This window comes from Micropterus dolomieu, linkage group LG14, assembly GCF_021292245.1.
Source record: "Micropterus dolomieu isolate WLL.071019.BEF.003 ecotype Adirondacks linkage group LG14, ASM2129224v1, whole genome shotgun sequence".
NCBI classification, from domain to species: domain Eukaryota; kingdom Metazoa; phylum Chordata; class Actinopteri; order Centrarchiformes; family Centrarchidae; genus Micropterus; species Micropterus dolomieu.
The window spans coordinates 8,610,332-8,635,360 of record NC_060163.1 but is presented as its reverse complement, the minus strand read 5'-3'; the positions used below and the strand labels follow the sequence as shown (position 1 = coordinate 8,635,360).

The window sequence follows — 25,029 nt, the reverse complement described above, 5'->3', positions numbered from 1 at the left end:
CCCCCCCCCCCCCCCCCCCCCCCCCCCCCCACATCTCCCCCTGCCCGTGCAAATGTCAGCCTTCACATCCTCTGCTATCAAAGGCTCCCCAGTCGCAACAGGATCCACCGAAACCTGACTGATTCTCTCACATCATACAGCTTCTGACGGGGAAAGGAGACGAAGGCATGACGAGAAACACTTGCTCCCCTTAAAACACAGGACGGTTTGGTTGAACAAACGGGTGAGTGAACATGCATGTTCAGGTTTGGTTTTGTGCAGGATAAAACTGCACATCAACAGCTTCAACCTCACATTAAAGTCAGCAAAGGACACACCACTGTCACTGGCATTGCCAACATCATGATATTAAACCAACAAAGACAGTAAAGATGGGGACTACAAAATGAGCTCATCTTGACTAATAACAACACAAAGAAATATACATATCCTGTTTGAGTGGCGGTATCGCAGTAGGTTAGGGTCTTGAAAAAGGTGTTTTATTCTGAAATGTTTGTTTGAAAGATGTGCTTGTTTCTCATTCAGTGAGGGTATAACAATAAAATGCTACTGGGTTGCACTGTGGGACATTGTAGGAGCTAGAATTTTCTGAGTTTGAGCCATACTAGGGACTGATCTACTCTACATCAGGACTAAGAGCACTTCTGTATGGCTATTTCAAAGTGTAGTTGTGAATTGTTTCACCTTGAAATATAGAAATGCTGTTTCTGGAGCCTTGTCATTCCTGTGAAGTTTCCAGGCGAGTTTCAGCGGAGACTTCATGAAGTCACTGCAACTGCTTGTTGTTTGCTAAGACATACAGTACTTCCAGCATATTAACTGTGTGTAAAAACACAACTTGTCATTTTACCAATTAGTACATTTATACACCATATAGGTGCTGGTAGGTTAGCTAGCTGCTGTTTCCTGTGTTTACGTTAAGCTAAGCTATCACTTCCTGGGTCGAGCTTCACATTTAACACACGTACCATGTGAGAGTGGTATCGATCTTCTTGTCAAGTCAATTTTTATTTATTTTGCTATGTGCTTGTTTATTATCTATATGCTTTATTCATTTTGCTTGCTAATATCACAAATCACCATTTGCCTCAATGGGCTTTACAATCAATACCCTCTATCGTTAGAATGAGGAAAAACGCCCTTCAAAAAACCCTTTAACAGGGGGGAAAAATGGAAGAAAGCTCAGGAAGAGCAACAGAGGAGGGATCACTCTCCTAGCACAGACAGATATGCAATGGATGTCATGTGTACAGAATAAATTCACAACAGAAATCATAGCATATAAAATTATGATGAAAAAATAGATTGTAAAACTATGAAGAGGGTGGATCCTGGAGGAAGAAAAGCACCAACAATCAGTGCTACTCTAAATGTTCAAATCTAAATCTAAAATATCAAGCTCCCACGACAGAGCAGAGAAGGCAGCCTCATAGAGCAAAATGCCATTTTCTTTCATTCTCACAACGTTCAAATTTTGTTGATAAAAGGCTTTCTGTGCACGTTTCATTAAAGACCACGCATGTCTGCTGGCTGCAGAGTGGCGGGCTCCTGTCAGTGGGATGTGGAATACAGAGGAGATCTTTAGCCCTCGTGGCGCTGCGGCCCTTTGGAGCTCACTGTAGTTAATTAGTAGCATGGCCTCAGGACTTTTATCTTCTCTGTGTATAGGAGAGAGGGAGATGGTACTGATGCAGAGCTGGGGAGCTGCTGTGACCTGTGTGTGTGTGTGTGTGTGTGTGTGTGTGTGCGTGTGAAATGAATCTGTAAGAACGTACTGAGCTGATTGCATGTTTGCGTGCCTTGCATTGAATATCTGTGTATGTGGGTATTTCTAAAGTTGTGGGGACATAAATCTGTTTACATTGTGAGGTCCTTCCTTTTGAGGAGAAAAAGCAAGTCAACATAATGTAATCCTTAAACTTTGGGGTGAAGACATGGTTTAAGGTTAGGGTAAGTCTCCAGGGAATGAATGTAAGTCAATGTAATGTCCCGGAAAGTGATGGAAACCCGACTGTGTGTGTGTGTGTTTGTGTGTGTGAGAGAGAGAGAGAGAGAGAGAGAGAGAGCTACCTAGGGCTCATCAGGGTCTTTAAGGGATGATGAGGGGCTGGCAGAGTGAAACTTGAAAGGCTGGGAGAACGAGTCAAACGGGGCATTTGGAGCTCGACTCAGTCCAGTGTTACACAGAAAAGAGGAGTAGATGATGAAGAGGTCGCTTTACCCCTCTCTGCTTAAAACAACAGCTCTCTAATTACTAACACTTCTCCCCTGAATTTTGGACTGCGCTGAAGCAAATTGCTGGTACTAGAAAGACGCACTTGTTTGATTCCCACCCTTATATTTACCTCTGATGTTTTAGATCACTCACACCTTTTCCTCTAGCTGTTGTAAGGAAATAAGTAAAGATGAAAACCTGGTTAAAGTTTGGCCAGTTATCCTCAAGAAAACATGAAGAAGAAAGACCATCCCAGAGAGTAGTGGGAGGGTCTTTTATACATTTTATATTTGTGAGTATTATTATGTAGAAAAAGAGACCAAACATGGCATTGTGTTACATGGAGGTGTGTTCTGACATATGCAGAGGGTAATATTTTATGAGGTTGGGCTGAAATACTGCAGTCCACAAGCCCTTAGTGGCTGTATTGTCAATATTTTGTTTAGTGTGTTATTTGAAGTGAATCAGAGGGTCCAAATAAAACAATACTGCTGGGGAGGGTCTTACTTTTTATAAAATAAAAGATCAAGCGCCCCTCTCCATGGTTTGTGTACGGCACATAATGAAACAAATAATCCACTCACGCTTAAGATTTTATTTTAACATGAACCAATGCATTGTGAACACGGCTCATCACGTCCAACTGAAAGTGTCAGTATGTGTGAAGGCTCACCGGGAACCAGCAGACAAAATTCTGCAGTACTGTTGAGCCTACGAGTGCGGGTGTAAAAAAAAAATAAAAAGCGAGATGACCAATGCAACACAACAGCAACAAGTGAGGAAACCATCTTGCTGCATTACTGTGTGTGTCAGCCTCAAGATATTTATTTCTTTTGAAAGAGTGCTAACCCAACAGTCTATGTGTATATGAGCTGGCAGTGAAAGGACAAAAATAGTTTGAGTCATTTCGTCATATCTTAATTTTCCTTAACTGTGTTTTGACTGCAGTTCTACGCTTCACTACACGGATCAGTCACATCCATTACTGAGAATAATTTGAGTCATTAACCGCAGCAGAGACGACACAAAGGAAAGCCAAGTATTTAAATTTTAAATAAAAATCTACACTGAGTTACCAGAAAGATTAAAACACCTGTAGAATGTAATGCAATGCAATGCAATAAAATCGTTCCGCAATGTATACTAATGTTCAGTGTGTTGACCCAATTCTACAGTAATAATTGAGTCAGTGACGTTGTGATGGATTGCATTATACTCAAAGGTGCAAATGATGGAGAGGAGTGTAACAGTTTGCACGTGTGTCTGGGAAACTCACCAGTGTCCGCACAGATGAACTTTCTCCATCATGTCAAGTGGAAGTAGCAGAAGAAGCGGCAGTGTGCTTTCAAAATAAAATGTCTGGGGAGAATTCATTGAAACCCTTCTGGTATTTGAGTGAAGCTAGTGACTAATTGTTTAGTCAATTAATCAATAAAGCAACTGACTTCATGCATAAATGCCAAACACGTATACTCACAACACTCAGTTGCCAGTTTATTAGGTACACTTAGTAAAACTAATGCAGTCTAATACAACAGTCCTGCAATAAATCCTCCCTTCACAAAGGTTAAGATGTTTTAGAGCGGTGTTCATTCAACTGTATGGTTGATAAACTGGCAACTGAGTGTATGTACACACAATGTGAAGGTGTCACTGTGGGAAAATAATCATTGGTTGCAGCCTTACAGTATATAAAATTGTTAAAAAGTGCCCCACTTCATGTAGCAGTATGAATAATGATATATCAGGGACCACAGTGATCCCATTTTTCTGCAGTGACTACTTCTACATTTATTTCATTATATTTTTCTACATAGTTTTACTTAATATTGTTTTTAATGCTGGATTTTTACTTTTAAAGTCTGGTATCAGTAATTTTAGTAAGTCTGTTTACTTCCTCCTTCACAGGGAACAGGTGTGTGTTTTAGTTCTGACCAAGCATAAAGCAGTTAAGGGGATCAAACTTCAGACTCTGGAGTGTCTGGGACACTCAAACTTAAGGTTGGAAAGTCATGTTTTGGATAACAGTGGCAGACAAATCTTACATCTTGTAAGTAGAAAATGTAAATCTAGAGATTGAAAGTGATTTATGATCATGTGTTCAGAGCAAATGAAATTTTCCTGCATGCAAAATAGCAGGTCCTTTGTAGTTTCTCAACATTTAACTATAAAGAATGAACCACTAGAAACAGATCTAAAAAAAATAAAGGTACTTTTTGTCCACAGTCAGTTATCTATCCTGTGTTTGGTGCTGCTTTAAATGAGTGGCCACATTTGTGTTCAGCTGTTTTCTTTACTCTGGCGCCCCCTGGTGGCATTTCTCTTTTATCACCACGATTACTAAATAACAGAGCAGCAGGTTACTAATGATTTAATAATAGTTAGTTAGTTAGTTTATAGTTATAAATAATGAAGTAATTACACAGCATGCATAAAGCAAGCTCTGAGCAAACAGTCTTGTCTCCTTTGAGATGCTTTGCATTTTATATGTTAATCTGACCATGTAAAAGAAAAACAGACTCATCTTTTGAGTTTATTTTTATTTTTTTTACTTTTTCTTTAAAAAATGACAAGGTCCAAGTATTTTGGAAGCCCCGCCCTTACCCTATGTTCCTCAGCCGGCTAGCTCGACTGTAAAGCAACCAGCAAAGAAAAATAGTCATACGGACGATTGATAATATACACCCCATATACAGCAATACATAGTGGTCTACCATAATGTTACCAATAATACACAACCTCCAATGAGGCTTCATTTCAAAATGTTGAATTGCCACTGATATGGTGCATTTCAATTGCAACTGTCAACCAATGACGGTTTTTTGACTAGTGTGGGCGGGGTTCAGGTTGCCACGGTGGGGTGACGAGGTCACCAACAGCTGCCTTTCTTTTCACACAATCAACAGCTCAGCTGATCATCATAACAGTGGTGGCTTTCACACAGCTTTAGGATTCGGCTGTTGACCTGAACACCCCCTTTAAACCAATCAGATTCAGCATAAGTGCAAAGTTTAGGAGGCACTGACACACACTCTGCTATCTCGAAGAGCCCGAGTAAACGTCACTGACAGTCCCCTTGGCTATAATCTGTCAAACGGTTTCCAAGGGTTGAAATGTCGGGTTACAGTGACCAGCAGTTTCCTGCTGGTTCACTTTAACCTGGTTATAATGCCAGTCAGGACACAGGAAAGTCTGCTGTATGGAACCCCATAGAAATAAACTTTAAAAAGTCCACTTCAATTCCACCAAGTTCAAGTCCTTTCTTTGAATTTAACTTCTATCTTTCTTTCCTATTTCACATCATCCTGCATACAGTAACAGCAGTGAAAGACAGGGCAAACTGTGTAAATGGGTGTGTGTGAGTGTGTGTTTGCATGTGCCAGTGACCCCCGCAGTGGTAGAGACAGCATAGAAAAGGTTTCTGTATGTGCGTGAAATAAAGATGGAGCCTGTACACAGTGTGAGCCAGCGCGTGTCCATCTGCGTGACGGGCTACAGACATGACTCCCAGTGCAGCTGCAGGTCTGTGCTGTCCAGAAAATCTGTCGAGAAGACGCTCTGTGGAGTGTGCGGTGCCAGCGGGACCAGACTCCCCCCTCCTCCTCCTCCTCCTCCTCCTCCTCTCCCCCCTCCGCTACCTCCGCTCCCTCCACTTGCGGTCCCCACCATGGAGATATCAAGCCAGTCCATGCTGTCCAGTGTGGGGTCGCAAAAGTCCAGCCCAGTAGAGTGAGGGGAGAAGCCCAGGTCGGACGTGTCCATGGGGGAGGGAGGGTGGTCCAGGATGCTGGGCGTGCTCAGCATCTGGCTGTGAAGGTCGTCGATCAGCGTCAGGCCCCCGTCGGGCTCCACGCCCAGCAGTGGGGCGCCTGTGGTGCTCTCCAGGAAGTCTTCCAGGCGTCCGCTGCCTGTGCAGGGCTCTCCCACAGAAGGCTGAGGGGAGATTAGGGGCTCTGTAGGGGTGGGAGGGGAGAGGTGGAGGGGAGTTTGGGGAGAAGATGGGGAGGGCGGGTCAGAGTGGAGAGGGGCGAGGGAAGGGTCTGGGTTGGCCTTGAAGCCGGGGAGTTCTGAAGGAGGGCAGAGAGAGAAAAATGTCGTCAGCACAGGACACGACAGACACTTGGTGTCTTCCTCTCATACATTTTTAAATGTAATGTAATGAGTTTATTACCTCCACTCTTCAGCAGGATGTCAAACAGGTCGTCCATCTGCTGACTGTTCACGCCATTCTCCTGCTAATAGAGAAGAAGATGTTATCACATGACTGTCACACAGAAGACAGGCTTCTCCACAAGACAAACTGACCACATATTTTACATACACATATTTTAAGTTTGTAAAGTCAGTTGTCTGTCTCACACATTATATTTCTACTTTAATCATTCCACCTGTCTAAACAGGCCACGTAATGGCTCATGTTTTGCTCATGCAGTATACATGTCACTTCAGCGCAAAGCTTATTTGAAGTCTGTTTTCACTACAATCACTATAGTGATTGTGTATTGGGCTCTGAGGGCTGTCATAACGCGGGGAACCTACACTCAGTACTGTCCCTGAACACATCCTTTGTGGACAGAGGACTGAAGCTGCTGCTCTGCTAACGTGCTGCTCTCACCTCCTGTGTTAGTGGCTTTAAGCATTCGATATACATGTTGGCCAAAGAGGTGTGTTTTGTGTGGTGACGTATGTGTCACTTTGTTTTTAATGTGGTAAAATTTTATTCAAGATCTAAAGTTAATGCACAGTAAAAAAAAAAAAAGACAGAAGAAAATCTATTTTGCGGCACTGTAGGTCTGTCCTTAAAGCATGCCACTTGGGGAACCACTGATCTAAAAGGTTAAACATAAAACATCCTATATTTAGGCCAGACAACATAGTATAGTATGTAAATATGTATAAGTCACTTTGAATCTAAAACAATGGAAAGTAGAAATGCTTCATCAAGTCTGAACAGAGCAGAATACGACGTGTTGTAGTTTGAGTGAGCGTCTCTCTCACTCTCTGACCACCTGTCACTTGTGAAATATACTTGCAGATATCTCACGTCTGAATGCAGTTTCCAACCACTGCCTGGTAAAATGTAGACACATTTCCCACAATGCATTCAGTAAGAAGATGATTAAGCAGAAGTACAGAAGGTAGACTGAGAAAAGATGCACCAAAAAAGAAGAATGAATCATCCCTGAAATACCCCAACACACCAGGATTTTCACAGACACAAATGGAAAACACCGCACTGCAAGACTTTCCAACTGCCTTCTAAGCTCAGTAAAATATACACAAAGCTCAAGTGTGGGAAGCTAAGAAGAAAAATAGAGGAACAGAGAGACAAGAGAGAGACAGAACAGGAGGACATACTTTGGAGCGTTGAGTAGGAAGGGAAGTGCTGGGTTTGGGAGAGGGAGGGGTGAACAGTGTGTGCCGGTCGTAAGGCGGACACACCTCCTCTCTCTGTCAGGGTGGGGTGATGAGATGATGGAATGAAAAGAAAAAGAGAAGAAACAGGCAGGAAAAGTTAATGAAGTTTACATCAAGTGGAGAGGCCTGAGCAGAAGAGATGACATGGCGATGGGAGCTGTCAGGAGTGGAGGAGGTGGTGGCGTTACCTTGAGAGATGAGATTAAGTTGCTTTGGCTTTCGCTGTCTGACATGTCATCAAAGAAAGGCTGCAGACTGGGCGGAGCGGTGACGGACAGGCTGGGCTGTGGCTCGCCATTGGTGTCCAGGTGTAGCCCCGCCTTCTGTCCCTGAGTGAAGAGAGCGGCGGAGACTTATTTAGACTGGATAACAGCAGACATCAATATGTTGAATACTCAACTGTGATTGGCTACTGAAGTTTATTAAAATATCAGGCTGCTGTTTTGCATTGGATCATCTTCATCTATGGTCTGTTTGATTTGGATGACTATGTTAGTGGCGACACCTTGTGGTAGGAATAGATTCTTGCTCTATACTTAAAATAAAATAAACTACAAATAAAAATTAAATAAAGAAAGCATGTGCAATAAAAACAGTAAAGCATGTGTCATACTCTCTGTTGCACCTTTTTGATTGGCTGGCTCACGGGCTCGGCCTCTGGCTGCTCTTTTGATTGGCTGTCAGTGCTGGGGAGTTTACTTGGAGTCGACAGCAATCTCTAGAAGAGGGAGAGAGAGCTGCAGATAAATATTTTATCCATTTTATCAACCCAGCACAGCCCACCGAGGAAGATCACTTTTACTGTACCTGCAGTGTGATGCGTCCGTTGGTTTTGGCCAATGAGGACACTCCGTTCTGTCCGTCTGTGGTGTGATTGGTGAGAGCAATCAGGTAGTGGTTGCCGTTGCTGTCGGTGACCAGTGTCGGCGTGCCATTTGCCTTAAGGAGGTCTAATGAAATGGCCTGAGTCTGGATCTGAGCGCCGTTCTGCTGGTTGACAAAAACTGGGGTCACCTGGAAATGGAAACCAAACACTAAGTTTCTCTCTTTCAGTGACATGAAGATTTTCAAACTTTAATGCATTTTATTCATCAGCCAACACCTTAAGTGGCTGGTGTTGTTGAATGTGGTGAAATTCCAGCCTTTTCATTTAAAATATATTTCATTATGCGGAGCAGCTGTGACATTACCTGTTGTGTGGTGACAGCTGCCGTCTGCTGCCTCTGCTGCTGCCTCTGCTGAGCCTTCAGATGCCTCCTCTGCTGGGTTTGGTTCACTGCAGGCTTCTGGATCTGCACCTGAACCTGCTTCAGCTGAACTGTGTTTTTCTGCTGACTCTGTTGAACTTGCCCTTGGGTTTGTTTGACCTGGTTCTCCTGCACCAGTTTCTGTTGACTGAGTTTTTGTTGGGCAAGTTTCTGCTGTGCTAACTTCTGCTGGGCCTGGAGCTGTTTCTGTTGGGTCTGCTGGATGATAAGCTGCTGCAGTTGCTGCTGCTGCTGGAGCAGGATTTGTGCTTCTTTCCTCTGCTGTTGTAGCTTTTGAGGGTTCGACTTTGCCTCTGCCACTTTCTGCAGTTGCACCTGCTGCAGCGTCTGTTTCTGCTGTTCAGCTTGTTGGAGCTGCAGCCGGTGAATCTGCTGTAGCCTGAGCAGAGTCTCTTGAGAACACTGCATCGGCTGGGCCAGTTTCTTTGCTTGGGCCTCCTCTGTCACTCCCTCCATCCCATCCTCAGGATCCACCTCTTTCTTCACCTTCACCAAGATGCCGTTGGGGAGAGTTGGTGGCTGAATGGCTGAGGCTTTTATCAGAGTTTGAAGTTTAACCTCTTGGGATGTTCTGCTCTTCTCACTTCCGTCCTTCTCCAACACTATTGCACCGGTCACTTTGCCCTGCTCCAGCTGGGATCTGAGGGTCTCCACCAGCCTCTGCTTCTGCCTCAGCATCCTGGTCAACTCCTCGATCTGTTTGTCCTTCTCCTGGAGCATCTGGTCCTTGTCCAAGGAGGATGTGTCCATGGCAGGGGGCTCTGGAGGCTGACATGAGCCGGTTGAAGGCCTGGAGTGGCAGCATGAGCTCTGGACCTCCTCTTTGACCTTGGAGAGAGGCTGTGAGCGTGGAGAGAGGTTTGGTGGGTGCTGAGGCGATGGGTGTAGGGTGAGTTGGGTCAGGGGAGAGCTCACCTGAAGGACAACAAAACAAGAAGAGAATGTTGGCAAAAAGCTTGAAGGAAGATCTTCAATTATTTCCCAGGGTGTTTATCAAAAAGACAATATTTTAACATGTTATTTGCTTCACATATAGATCTCACCATCTCTCCAAACATGTCTCCATTACAACTTGTCTCATCTGGACTCATCCCAGCCAACGACCTCTCAGACGGCGTAGGGGACACCGGAGGGCTGGAGCTGGTGCTGCCAAATCGCATGACCCGCCCTGGAACCACCTGAGCCAATGATGACAAAGCTAACTTAAACATCCCCTCTCCTGATTGGTGGTCAGGGGTGGTCGTTGTGGTTGGAGAGGATGTGATGGTGCTAGCAGCCGAGGTCGTGCACTGGTGGCTGGGCTGTGATGTGCCATTTTTCAAAACCACCGCGGTGCCGCCATGTTGCTCCTGATAGTTGCGGAGCCTCTCAATGAGATCGTTCTTGGTGCCTGACACGGTCAAACCACGCAATTTCAGTTCCTGTTTTAACTCAGCAACCTGGAGGATGAGAAACCAGACCAGTACTCATTTAGCAGACATTGACTCAGAGTGTGAAAGAGAACAGAATAAGTGATAAGGAGGAGATAAAAACACAAAGTGTTAAGTTCAACGGAACATAATTTAGTTCAATGGTTTCCAGCCAGGGAGCCGGGACCCCTTTTTGGATTTTTACCCCTTTTTACTTGTGAAGTATTGACCACTTTGAACTCCAGGCCTCTATAACATTTTGAAATGAAATGACCAGCTTAAGGTTGGGAAACACTTAATGAGTTGGACTTTAGGAGGGTTTATAAGTATGTCAAGGTCTGACAAACTATGACCTTCAAAACACTCTTGGTGCATAAATTCAAAGCACTTAGTGATCATTTACACACTTAGATTAGTTTTAACACTAACTTCCTGATCTCTTGAAATAAATGGCAGATAAAACAAGCTGGAATATTTTTTACTATAAAAGACATATTTAGTTAAAAATATTCTTGGCAGGTACATTTTTGACACTGGGCAAAACTTACTTTGAACTCATCCAGGTTTGCTGGCAGAGTGGTTGGTTTGGCTCCTCCCACTGTAGCTTGGCTCTGACGAGGGGTCCCGCTTTGATTGGAGGAGGCAACGGTGGTTGTTGTGGGAACACTGCGGGAGGGGGACGGGCCAGAGCTGGTTGTGGGAGGATGTTCATTTGGTGGCCTGCGGAGGGGCAGAAAACAGTAAAGTATGTCTTATCCTTCTTTCACATGGCAGGGGATGTTGACTGAGGCCAGGTCGCAGATGCAACTGTAATGGTGGTAAATGTGAAAAATGCTTTTTATTATTAAAAAAATTTATTAATTCTTACTTTAGTTACTTTTCCTTGATCATGTTATCTACAATACACACAGTTTTCTGTATCTTCTAGGCTCTATAGACTCACCCAAAGACCACTAATTTGGAGGGAACAAGTCACGGCACAAAATCCCAATCCCTATCTCCACCCTAAAGCCTAAACCCTGAACCCTCACAGAGTGGTAAAACGGGACAGCACTTTACGACACATCACGTTACCTTGATGATGCCAACACATGTTATGTACAATTTTGGGTTTGGTATGAACTGTGGGTTATTCCCCAATGATAAGTCTGCGGACTTAGTGAAAGTGTGAACTATGGGTTCTGGTTCAAAGGGTGGCAAACAAGTTGACTCCTTGAATAAAAACAATGCAGTCAGTCATGCTTGACACTCACTTGGGAGGGGCGGGCAGGATGGTGTGGTAATTGTAGTGCTGCTGTTGCTGGTTGAGGATCTGCAGCTGCAGAAAGAGCTGCTGCTGGTGGAGGAGCTTTGCATAGGAGGAGTCCATCTGGGGCGGACGCTCTTTGTCTGCCTTCTGGTCTGGGGGGATGTACTGGTGGTACTTCAGCTTCTTCACCTACACCCAAGAGGCCAAAACGTTAAGTGACAACACAACTCTTTTATACTTTTAAACCAACTTATACCATCAGTGTGGGACATTCATCCTGCCTTGTCCAGGTCTACATAAGTTACTGATATCTGACTTATCTGAAATTCTGAATAAAACTTAACAAAAAGTGCATTCAGTACATGTAGGTGGAAAGGTCAACAGTAAAAACATAACTACAGCCAAAGAACAAGTATTTCCAGTTCAGAAAAAGCAAGCCTGTGTTCTGGTGTTTGAGGATACTGCGGTTGCAGAAAATTGTATCTCTTCCCCTTCTATGATTGATTTCTCCTTGTATGAGTGTTAAATGTCAAAACATTGAGTCTAGAGAAAAGCCCTGGCTCTCTGATTCTGAGAGAACTGACACCAAAACCACAGGGAGAGAACAGACGACTAGATGAGTGAGATAAGAGTTTAGCTCCTTGGTTAGATCTGACAAACACAATCTTAATTTTTAGAAGATGAACTGCTGTCATAAAGCAGCCCAATAAATATGTTTTGACAGCTTTTCAGATTTGACTAGTGTGGATAAATATTATTTGAAACCAATCAGACCCCTAAGTCCTGGTCAGCGCCTGTTAAAATGAAAACGAAACAAAGAGATTGCTGACCTTAGGTTTGCTGTCCTTTGGTTTCTTAGGTCTCTGCGGAGGACGGTCTGAACTCGTCTTAGATTGAGTCTGCTGACAGAAACCGTGAGAAATGGGGTCGGGGAGGAGGAAGTGAGGATATGAAGAGATGAGGGAGGGTGAGCCAATTATAGCTGCTCCACAAATAGAGATTAAGGTCAGATTTATTCACAAGTCATCAAATCTACAGGATGTTCAACTAGAAACGGGGAAATATTTCATGGTTGTTTATGGGAAGAGAAGAAAATAACCAGCGTTTCCACACCTTGATGTGTCCAGTAGAGGAGCGGGAGTTTGTGGAGGTCACCGTTGTTCCATTTGTCACTTTTGGGAGTGGGGAGAAGTCTGACCCATTCACGTGTGGAGGAGGTGGTGGAGGCGGTGGAGGAGGAGGAGGAGGGGACTGTGTAATGAACTGAGAAGATATTACGCTAGTTAATAGTGCGAACATGTTTTTTCTTCACTTGCTTTGTTTCATGGCAAAGTCATTTCCTTTGAATTTTGTTTTTGTTTGAATAAGTTCAAGGTGAAAGTCGCCCTAGACTTGACATGACATCTTGCAGTGGTACCTGTGGGGGGGACGTATCGCCATTTTGGGTGAGCACATCAGGCGGGGACAGCTGAGGGACGGCACTCAGAGGAGAGTCGTGATTGGTTAGCTGGTCTGGTGACAGAGCGTCACTGCTGTCTTCATCTAAAGACGAGCTCTCTCCCCCAGCTCCCTTTGGAGAATCTATGACAAGACAACAAATTTTTTCAGAGTCAGTCAAACAACAGAGTGGCATCTCGTGGCGATCTGTTAAAAATCGCTGTGACCAGTAAAACAGTGAAAATGGCTCATGAATTTGGGAATTATCCCAGCCACTGTCGCCAGCAGGCAAAACTGTTCACTTCCTGGCTTCCTCAAAATGTGTTTCACAGTCAAACAAGGCTCACTATTGCCAAACAAGATTAATTTCACAGAAGTTATACAACACTATATGTCCAACCATGTTTCAAAACAGGGCTATGTCCAAACATAGTTGTTGTGTCATTTCTGTTGCAGAGATGTTCGGTAAAGGTTGTGTGCTTTAGTTTTTATGGTATCACATCCGGTAGAGTGATGCAACCTGTAGTGATTAAGAAGTGTGTGTGTTTAAACACTCACCCTTAAAATACTCCATTACAAGAGTGTGTAGATACATGGATGTTCAGACAGAACGGAAATAGGATTATAGGTTTGTTTTCTGTAATGTTTTGTTTAATCAGATGTACTGATGATCTTAATCAATGTGTGCACATGTTCTACTTTTTTGAGGACATTTAGACATGGAGCAGTCCGCAAACTGCGACTGTTAGAATGTTTTGAGGTGTGCGTGTAGTTACCCAGCGGTGAGTGCACAGGGCAGTTGACAGACAGGATGTTCTTGTGAACCAGTTCGATGGGACCTGGTCTGTGGGAGATCTTGTCGTTGAGGTCATCTGCCAGTCGCGCTCGCTTCAGCTGCAGCTGCTTGGCCTGCAGGGACGGCTCTGCCGACGTCTCTGTGGAGGACACAACACGACAACATGCATACATGCAAATTCATTCATCAAGTCATTCATTCGACAGCTAAAATGAGACAGCACCAGGTACGTGCTTTGTATACACAAGATCTACATCAACATTTAATCCATTTAAATATTTTGAGCAGATGCAGAAAGACATGAAGTTGAACTTCTGAAGATCAAAGATGCTGAGCTTTAAGGCTCTTTTAGCGCTTCATGGATTTGAATTAACTGAAAAAAGCAAAACAAAACAAATGCAGCTGCTGGTTTAACAAGAAAATTAAACGTCAAACTAATATAGTAACATAAAAATGCTTAATACCTTACTACCCTTACCCTATGCAAACAGACATGAACACCATTGGAAAACCTTTTAAACAAGCAGATACAATTGCGCATGGGAAAGGCCTTACATCAAACTCATTCTGCAGTATGTGAAGACTTGATGTATGTGGCAGAGTAATGAGTTTATGAAATGTATGGAGTTCCGCCAAATTACAAGAAATTACAGTTTAACTCAGACCCCATTAATATGAATTAAGAACTATGGATTAACCTTATCTGAAACTAGTTCCATTTTGTCTACTGTGTGTTTCCTTTTTACTAAAGTTTCATATATTTCACCTAAATGAAACATTTCATTCTATACCTCTGATATCTATATCAGAATTCTAAGTCCAGTTCCACTTTTAGGTAAAAACTCACCCTCCAAAATGTGCATCCTGACCAGCTCAGAGCGCTCAGGACGACTCCGGATCTTCCTCTTCAGATAGTCCTCGGTCTGGGGAGAAAAACATAATGGAGGGGTAACAGTTGTAAGTAAGAGGATCAAAAGCAAAAATATGAGAAACAATAAAGAGTGTGGGAAAAGTCCTTAATGGATATTTCTTACAATGCAATAAACTGCTACTATAGATCGTGTATATATCTTTTTAAATTGCCATCTTTGTTGCATTGCCATACAGAGATCACCTGTTACAGTGTGTCCAATACTATGATACTCACATTTAATTTTATTTGTAAAAGGTAAAGTTTTGTCACAACCTGGCAGTTTCTGCAGCTGGTGCTTCTTTCTTTGTTTGTAAGGATGGTTCTTGTTGCGAATACTATTTATGCTATAACTAAAAGCATCGACAAACAAGTTATTGTTTGAATTACTATTCCATAACATTAATTAATTAAAAGTATATAGGGAGTATAACAGAGTTGATGCAGATTATGACTTTAAACCTTCACAGAAGTTCAGATCTACTTCTTGCATGCAAAGTTGCTTACACTTTGCATGATAGCAATGAGATATTATATTATATTATTATTATTATAATTTAACAACAATTAAATAACATGCTTATAATGCTGAGCGAGCCTGTTGGTTTGTGCAGCTCCTTCCCTGAAGAGTGCTGCTACCTTACTACTATTTGTGTGGCACCAAAAGTTTGATTTATTTCTTGTCAGCGTATAAGCTCATACACCGAATTTCAAATAGTGCTCGGTGATCTATGCTGTTCATACATACTGTAAATGTTCCGCCCCACAAAGCAACTCCACTGGGAAAGCAGTAAACTCACTGTACTTAAGACACTCACCCTTGCTCGCTCCAGACTCCTCCGCTGTTCGTGAAACGCTGCCGGGCTCTTCAGTGCTGCACGGACAGAGAGGGACGGAGGGGGGGTTAGAGAGCTGAACACAGCTCATACAGGCTCTGAGGGGGGAGTCGTGATGCTCCTTTCAGCAAGTGACAATGTGAAAACAGATACAACTATAGAGGAAGACAGACTCAAAGCAGAAGTGGCTGCTGTATGAGAAGGTCGGGAGTGCTTTTCTGAACCCCACACTCTCACAGCAGCTCAGGAGGCTGATGGACTGCTGTAGCATGCTGTGTGTGCAGGAATAAAGCCCAGTTTCTCTGCAGAAACTGCCACCTCGGTTATCACTAAGAAAATTGATTTCTTTGGCCTGTTACTATGCTGGTAAGATGTGTACATTGTGGTTTTTACAATGAAGCAGCTGGAAGTGTTGTAGTCAAAAGTGGCAGCTTAGCTTAGTAAGTTAGGTTTTAAGGAGCAAATATGCAGACAAACTTCATGGAACTTCATGACTGTGGCCATGACCAGAGCTTTCCCAAACCTTGACTCAGCATTTTCTTCAGCCTAATTGTTACCATACTGTCTTCTGGGAGCTCAGATGGTCAAGTTATTCCATACAGTTTTTCTGTTGAACCGAGACAGCTTTTTTTGTGTTTGTGACTCAGTGTTGCACACAAAAAGAGGCACTACGTGAGATTTGGTTTAAGCTCAAACCTCCAACACACATAACCTGTTTAATGTAGCGAAACCTTTTCGTGTGCCAAATACTAATGCGCATATCCTGATTTAACACATTTCTAAACCAGCACAATAGCTTCATTATTTTATGACAGTGTAATGATTATTTTAAACAGAAAATGCCACTGGTGTGCGCTGGCCAACTGTCTGTATACAATAAGTCTGAGAGATGGACAGTAGCTGGGAATCTGAGAGACATCAATTGCTGATGACCAGTAGTCTGGAGTGGATCGTTAAAAGGGAGTGGGAAGACAGAGGAGAGTGAGGACTGATGGACAGACTGCTGCACACACAGAAAATCTACATTCATCACAGCACTCAGCCATGAACTAGTGTATGTGTGTGAGCAGAAACACATTTTTACATATTTCTAGAAAGACACTTACAGACTATATCTGGCTGGACTTCCTCTTGAAAGGACAAGAGTGTTTCACCATTGACGAGAAACAGTCAAACAAATAAACAATGTTCAAGACAAAAATGTTGTTCCAAAGATTCAAATATCACTTTGAATTTATTCATTTAATTTCGAGGGATTAAAACAATATTTTAACAGATTTAATTCCATCTCTTATTAATAATATCAGACTAAAGTCTGTATGTAACACAGTTTGGTCCATTCAAGGTACTGGGCCAAGAGCACAGTTTCCAATTTAATATCATGACTAACTAAACGGAGTAGATGTTTTTAATTAGACACCAAGGGCACCCACACTCAAAGGCTTTAACAGAAACTTTCATTTCAAATTTCAAGGTGAGAGTTTAGAAAAAGAAAACGAAAACAAACAAAGATGTTCACTCTGTTTGGGGAAGGATATTGTGACGGCAGTGGCAGTTACGGTGATGCAATATAGCGATCGTCTGATTGGTCAAGATCTGGTGAAATACTTGTCAAAGGTGTGCGAGTGTGGGAAGAATTCATCATGACACAACCGGTACACACCAGTTGTGATGGACCCAACGGTCAAGATCACAACAAACAGCACTATCATCTGCGGAAACTAAATAACTTGCGGACAAGTGAAGAAAATATTTCTTTGTCATAGAAATTAGGGTTTGATATCAGTTTGTCTATATGTATATTGTTAATAATTATAGCTTGTATTTTTATAGTCTTTCAGGGGACCCAGGGATGATTTACCCTTAAGGAGGCAGATGAGGGTGGGGGTGATATTGCTGCCGATGTATAATTGGCAGCAACATCTCATTGTACTTTTACCACTTTCACAGCAATGTTGGATGCGACCTTCTGTTGCCTTTCAGTCCCCCTGTTATTGCTTGGTTTGTATGTTAATGCAATCCACCTCATAGTGTAGCTCACAAGTGACACTTTATTCAGTTTCAAGTATAAAATTGTGACATTGGGACTGAATGTCTGAACAGCTGGCCTTTATGAATGCCATTATATTACACTGGTGCAATTACCAGAAACAATAAAAACAACACCTGTATTGTGTCTGGCTATCTGCCTATACTGAAACACAAAAAAAACAACAACCCAATAGAGTGAGAGACAACAGAACAGAGATTTACCCTGAAGAACAAATGGTGATGTACTGAATGAACAATGGTCCAAAACGGGGCTCCTAAAGCACAATTTGATAACCTCAAATAAAATAAACAATGGATATCAAGGCAGAACAATCTGGACACAGGAATTGAAATCTTTTGGCACATCTGCATCTTTTTCAAATCTGCTTTCATTAGTGGAAACAACATTCTACTCAGAACTTTAACCTTTCCCAAAACGCCACGAATTCACCACCCTGAGGAAATGTGGTTCAATATTTAACTTTCAAGTGGTCAAATGGATCAGCCGGCAGCCCCAGACATAGTATGATTTTCTGCTGAATTACTACACCGTATGACTGAAAAAACATGACTGGCCTCAAGACACGGGACCATTATTATTTCTTGTTTAACCACATATCTGAGGCCACAACTTCCGCAGTTGCAGAAGATTTGGCGATGAAGAGCTGCTAGCAAAGATGTCAAGGTCAGTAACACTTATTATACTATTATATTACTAATTTGTTATCCATGTTGCATTCACCACTGGTAGTCCAGGCTGATGTTACATGACCCTGATAGGAGCCTGACGAATCAGGGAAGGATACACCATGACACCAAGACCCAATCAGGAAGCCAAATGTGAGTGTCATTGTTTTCAAAGTCTTCCGTTTTCGCCTGTCCGCACTAATACGCTTCCCAAGAGTTTTAAAACTAAAACGAGGTCAAACCTCTCCGCAAAATGATTCTCTTTTGCATGCCTACATTTAGACAGTTGATAGTGACGCAGTGCAACAACAGCATCTAAGGATCATAGCAGCTTGTGGGAGTTCAAGAGTTTTGCTCAAGAACAACTAGACGGTGATTACAGAGAGAGGAAGGGTGGAAAGTTCACCTATTCACACCACCTACAATTGCAAAACCAGTGTGAGGAGTTGATACCACAACAGAAACTGACCCTTCATCAGTTCCCAGCACTCACTGTCTCGTCTAACGCTGGGCAACATGTGTTGAACGATACGTCACACTATCATTAAGAATATTTTAGCATTGTAGATATACATCACAATTTGGAAACCGTATATCCAAAATTAAGTATTTGCTCACATCACTTACTTTCCTATAATTCAACAGGGACCTCGACAACTGAACAGCCTTTGCTCTACCTTGCTGCATCACGAGGCAACAGTTATAATAAAGGCTCTTTGTAAAACTCCTACGTTCGAGGATCACCTTGAGAGCAAACACTAATCTTCGATGAATCCAAAAACCCATGCCTGTATTTTGTCTCTTCACAACTCCACAGAAGAGTAGCTTGAGAGTGAAATATTCCACCAGTACACACTGATCTGAGTTCAGCGGCCTGACATCAGGCCTGTTGCATGAGGTGGACACAGACAGATTTACCGTAACTACTAAATGGCCGAATGTGAGACTCCATGCTGCCCACTAAAACAAGTACCTGGTCTGAGTGTCCACTCCAGTGCATTCTTTAATGCCTAATCCATACTTCTAATGCAAAGTGAGCAAGGTTAGTTACTTTAAGTGCATTTTTAGTGGACTGATATGCCAACTAATTCGTCAAGGGTTGGACATTACCGCAACAGCAGTGGTAGTAGACAAGAGCTGAAAATAGTTCAGCTTTTAAAGACGAGCAGCACAATTTAGTTTATTAATCTGTCTAACAGCAACTAGTGACATAGGATCCAGAAAATAATTTTTCATTTCGGACAACTGCAAGAAACATCTCTATCTCCAAACAGTAACTATGTCGGGTTTCCTACTTTCATTTGGAGATTTTTTTCCACTACACAATCACTTGGCCATAGAACATTAACTACCAGATATGATTTTACAAAGCCTGGTACTTACTGCCCAAAGCTACGTTCTACACAGAAACAGAGGAACATTTTCTTAAATATATCTCCGCCTCTTGTGATGTGCGGAACTCTGAAACAGGAAGTGGATACAGAAGAGGAGGAAGCTGTCCTTTTTGATAACACAAAAATGGTGCAAAGACACCAACAAATTTTACATACGCAGAATGCACACACCGATAACAAAAGGGCAAAAAAAAAAAAATGGATGCAAAAACAGCGACTCAACCTTTATAATATTGTCTTCCCTGAAGATATTTTGATATCAAACACACAGAAAGATAAACAGCATATCATGTAGCAGATGAAGATAATCAGGATAATCAGAAGCACAGGGAGCTTATCAATCAATCCACCATGCAATATGGTTTAGCATTAGTATTATGTATCAGTCTCTGACAGGGTCTGACATGCCGTCTGATGCTGTAGCATCAGGAAACTGCTTTGGCACTTTGGCTTAAAGGCACAGACACACTGCGCTAGTTGTCAGAGTAGGTTTCTATAAAGCATCATAACACTTTTATATTATTCCTTATGTGAGGCTGAGTCACTTGTTTCTGTAGTGTTTATTGAGCAAGTGCATCACTGGCTATAGCTGTAACAATGTTTGCATAACACAGTACATTTTAATTCAGAAAAACCTGAGCATCACAGACTTGAAGCAGAGACTTACGTGGCATGATCCCTTGGCTGACCAGTTCCTCTCGTGTGCGTCTCTGCTGGAGTTTGAGCTGGAGGACTGCATTGAGACAGAGGAGGTGAGGGGGGGGAGAGAGTAGAAGAGTCAGTGATGGCCGGTGAGAATAAGAAACCGCAGCGATGGAGCTCAGAGCTATTAAAAGCTTCCTTTATTGTCTCATATTATCCAGTTATCGGTAGTCCATCTGCCACTCTTAGATAAATAACCACGCATGGGAACACAGATGAATTTGGACTGACATGAAGAGGACCCAACTGATCCTCTCATTTCCCCCTTCTATCGTGCTTTTTTTCAAGCAATGGAGGAGGCGGGTACATGGAGGGTGTGAGCAGAGTACCACATACTTCCTGTTTCTGGACTTTTTTTTTAAAATTTCTCTGTGGCAAGTGTGCGCGGATGTGAGTGAAAAATCACTAATCAAAGAATCAGTAAGAGAGACAGAGCAAGCTCAGCAAAAAAGATGAGACAGACCAGCAGACGAAGAAAAAAACATAACAATTGTGAGTGCAGACTGAAACATGACCTTGATTTGAGAGTAGATGAGAAATTGTGCACATGGGCCCATCGCGCCATCATTTCAAAACAGGAAGCGCTTGTTACATAACACAGAGACCGGGAGTGAAAGCTTTAAGAAACACAGAGCTGGACAAACGGTGTTGACCTTTCTGTACACACAGTATTTCAGCTGTTGTACATTAGCCCAGTCATTCTCATTTTTGTATCATTTAAAGTCAAATAACTCGACCTTTGGGCTAAAAGCTTGTTGGGTCTCATACTAGCCTCGTAATCATAGTTCGCAGTTAAATTAGAAACAAGATGAAGAAATTTTATGATCATGATGATTTCATGATCATGCAAGTGCATTGTATTTCATCATTTGCTTCAGTATCAGTTTCACCGCAACACATGAGAATTTAGGGAAGTGAGCAAACACATCACAGACCACGGCAAGAAGAACACTGTTTGAACACAGGCATTCAACTCAGCTCCACCCGGCTGAGACTTTTGTTTTATATGTACCAGCTGTCACTGTTGAAGGGGTATGTGTGTGTGTGCATGTGTGTGTGTGAAGTGTAACACACCACTGAAGTTTCCCAAGCAATTCTGGCCCTGGGTTGTGTCTGCTACATAAGCAGCACCTGTTCCTTCCCACTAACAAAGTGACATCATTGGTGCTCGCAGGCTAGCTAACCAGTTAGCCGTGCTGTGTAGCTGTTGCTGTGTTAGCCCTTTGTTATGACAAACTATCCAGGCCTGGACAGAAACACGGCGAGTTCCATGAATTAACGTCAGAGCCGGTGCAACTAAATGTCATTCCTTGGCTCTGAATCCTCGCTGGCAATCCCAGCTCCCCTGCTGTTATATTTACAAGTGTGTATGCTCTACATCTTGAGGGGTCAGACTAGCATTAGAGACTCCCCTCTGGAAGCAATAACATGTCAGTTCACAGTCAGCGACGTAAACACAGAGACCTAAACACAGAGACCTAAACACAGCCAAGCGACTTCATGTATGTTGCGGCAGTGGAGCAGCCAAGAGATTAATTTTTCCTCAGTGCCAAACACACGGGCAAACACTTAGGAGACTCACATGTTGCCTGAATACGCACACACACAAATACAAAAAACCTATATTGGACACACATTGACCGGGCCATCGCAGAGTGAAGGCTAAGATACCAAGCTACTTGGCTCTTCCAGGGAAGAGGTTTATTCTGGGAAAGAGAATCTTACACTTTCCCTCTATCCTAGTCTCACATCACCATGATCCCTCCTCATATTCACGCGCACACACGCACGCACACACACACACACACAGAGGACACTCCAGTTCATTTATTTATTCTCTCCCGCACTTTCTTTCTCATTCCTCTCTTTATCCCTCATCCCTCACAGTATGTTAATAGGAAGCCTCTGCTATTTAGTCCAGCTTGTAATGGCCAGTTTATTAACCATTTGAATTGGTAAGATTAGATGTTAGTATATGACACAACTTAAAAAAAAAAAATCATAGTGTTGGTCATCATTACATTTTTTCAGTAGTTTAAAATGCGGAAGTCTCACAGTGACACCTCATACATGCTAGTGAAGCTACTAAGTGTGAAAAGCTGCAGTGGTGTTGAAACTATAGGCTGATTTGAGGAAACAAACTGGTGTGATATTACAGTAAAAACATCAAAATGATCTACAAATAACATACACATATGGAAATCAAAACCAAATACTTCACAAAAATGGAAGCCAGAAATAGTACTAGAACATCATGACCATAAAGTAATCATTGCTGTCAGAAGTATAGGGGAAAAAATGTTGTACTGTTACTAGGGCAGTTGGAGGAATAAATCGGCTATTGGAGTTCATCACCAGTTGTTTTTTGGGGGATCAATGTTTGTCATTTTATTTTGTTAATTTAATAGCCTGCCTCTTAGACTACAACAGATAAGGCAGTTTAAGGATTAAAGTTCCCCTCCAAAAACATTTCATTTTGTTTAACATGGTTATCCCACATGAAATGTAAAAAAAATGGTGCTGGCTTGACCGGTGAAAGAGCAGCACACCTCAAGATGTCTAGTGTTAGAGGAAACCAGGGAGATTTAGCCAAAGCCTACATGTTTGAGCCTCAGTTAGAAGCAAATGAGGAGTCTGTTGTGCACCGAAATAAGCAACTAGCAGCTGTATCAGAATATTACGTGTGTTAAGTCTGTTTGTTTATGTTGTTAGTTAGCTTGTAACTGGCAGTGGCTGATGCAACATTAGTGGTTGTTAAATAACAAACCTGCTGCAATGTTCCAAAGTGTTCACGTTGTTATTAGTAGATAGTGGAATGAAGTTCCAGGGTCCGGTTAACATCCAAAAACTGCACACTCAACCATGTTTACTGCCAAAACCTTTACTACACTAATGCAAACTCTTTCTTTCTGTACTATAAGTTCGCTAAGCGCTGGAGGTGTCAGGTTTCTTTACCGTTGGCATTTGCTAGACAGCTACTGGTTACTCATTTGGTATATACCAAATCTAACTTGTCCAGGACACGTTTAAAGGTCTGACATTTTAGGGGACATTAAGATAAGAAAAACAAATTTTTGACTGGAGGAGATCTGTAAGAGAAGCCTGGTTAACACAGTTAAACTTCTGCTAGATAAACGGGGCTTAATGGGGCTTTTACATTGGGCCTTCAGACAGAGGAAGTATCACAGAAACCGCAGTGTTGTTGGAAGAAATAAAGATCATTAATTGTAGATGCATCACTGTATCTAAAATAATTTACTCAAAAGTCAGATAGTTTTCATAGATGTGCAGTGGATTACCTGTATGCAATCCACTGCACATCTTTACTGTGTGCATGTCAAAATCAATATGGTAGAGAGCTAGAGAGAAATATGATTACTTAACAGCTGCATGTAAACGTGGGTTTTAACATAATGTAATCACTTAATAGAAACAGGATATATGATTGCATATAAACATGTTCTCTGATATCCTGCATTAATATGACATAACAGTAGCCTGGTTTCATGTGTGGATGTAAACACAGTCAGTGATACTGATGATTAAATATGACAATGCCTTCATCTAAATCAGGTTTTAGGGCCATTTCGGTTAATTTAAGAAAAAGGATGAAAAGGCAGGGCAGTTTTATTGGGATACTAGGCCACAGCCAAAACTGGCCTCCGCAGTCAGAAAAAGTTAGAGCGAAGGAACACATAGGGAGAGAGACAGAGAGACGGCAGACGAGGCTTTACAGCTTTTAAATGAAACAGAGGAAACAATGCTGGACGACTGCAGGTTTTCTCGAGGACGCTTTGCTGAATCAATCGAGTCTGTGATCTTTTGGTAACAGGATGGAAACTTGCTGGCCAGAGAGTTGCAATGAAAGTCAGAGAATATAAAGTTAGACAGGGCAAAACACTAGGTTCTCACAGTTCTCTTCAGTTTCAGAGTTACATCATCTTTTCACACCGTCGTTTCTTTATTTAAACACGGTGGTGTAACGTGTAAGGCTACAGCTTAATGTTAATTTAACTGTCCTGTAATATTTTAGTCTTTTAAGTAAATGAGGAATTATTATGTCTATAAAATGTCACAAACCAAATGTCAAGACCGCTGACCAGTAGTGAGAAAAGGATAAGGTTTAAGGTTAGAAAGGCGCCAGAGTGGGAGAACGGAGAGGTCAGTGAGGTAGAGCCAAGTTCTTGGTGGCCAACTAGGCCAATCCTACTGTGCTCATGTCACTAGATATGATTAAACGTTCGTCACTGTCCCCAAAGACCCCCAGGCTTGGCACAACTAAACCTACACACACTGACCATAGCAATGAAGGCAGAATGCTTCAATGCCCACACTGGGTGAGGAAGTGGGCACGTGAAGACGGAAACGCACGCGACCAAACTACCACACACCCAGCTAACGAACACAAGTCTCGCAGACGCTCTGTGCGGACGTTACGCTTGGCATTGGCATTGGAAATGTTATATTTGGAAAGCAGAGCTCATCGTTTGCACAGTGGTGGATTTTAAAACGCAGCAGCGCCTGACCACAGCAAATGTTTTGCACGTCAATGAGAACAGAAAGAGGCTAGAGGGCAGGAACAATACAAGGTTAAGGCCATTCACACCTTGGAATCACTCCCACCGCTTTTGCACTGCCGCACTGTGCTGGGAAGCCAGACGACAACAAGAAGGGTTG

General features: G+C 42.5%; 2 protein-coding genes across 5 annotated transcripts in view; both read right to left on the bottom strand.

The window, feature by feature from the left end:
- Nucleotides 1-25,029, bottom strand: part of snx29 (sorting nexin 29) — a 356,821-nt gene that overhangs the window by 214,886 nt on the left and 116,906 nt on the right. The window lies entirely within an intron of this gene.
- mrtfab (myocardin related transcription factor Ab) overlaps nt 4,739-25,029 on the bottom strand; it is a 41,252-nt gene continuing 20,961 nt past the window's right edge. For 2 of the 3 annotated variants that reach the window (XM_046069741.1, XM_046069742.1), the window contains 17 exons: nt 20,318-20,383; nt 15,521-15,576; nt 14,640-14,715; nt 13,773-13,931; nt 12,977-13,140; nt 12,673-12,822; nt 12,390-12,458; nt 11,564-11,748; nt 10,859-11,030; nt 9,945-10,340; nt 8,824-9,816; nt 8,441-8,647; nt 8,259-8,351; nt 7,822-7,962; nt 7,574-7,666; nt 6,387-6,447; nt 4,739-6,282 (listed from right to left, as the gene is read on the bottom strand). In XM_046069741.1, the coding sequence (XP_045925697.1) occupies nt 5,708-6,282; nt 6,387-6,447; nt 7,574-7,666; nt 7,822-7,962; nt 8,259-8,351; nt 8,441-8,647; nt 8,824-9,816; nt 9,945-10,340; nt 10,859-11,030; nt 11,564-11,748; nt 12,390-12,458; nt 12,673-12,822; nt 12,977-13,140; nt 13,773-13,931; nt 14,640-14,715; nt 15,521-15,576; nt 20,318-20,383 (3,656 nt within the window). In that variant the 3' untranslated portion in view covers nt 4,739-5,707. Of the gene's footprint in view, nt 6,283-6,386; nt 6,448-7,573; nt 7,667-7,821; nt 7,963-8,258; nt 8,352-8,440; nt 8,648-8,823; nt 9,817-9,944; nt 10,341-10,858; nt 11,031-11,563; nt 11,749-12,389; nt 12,459-12,672; nt 12,823-12,976; nt 13,141-13,772; nt 13,944-14,639; nt 14,716-15,520; nt 15,577-20,317; nt 20,384-25,029 lie in introns of all 3 variants that reach the window. The other variant, XM_046069740.1, reaches the window with a different exon arrangement.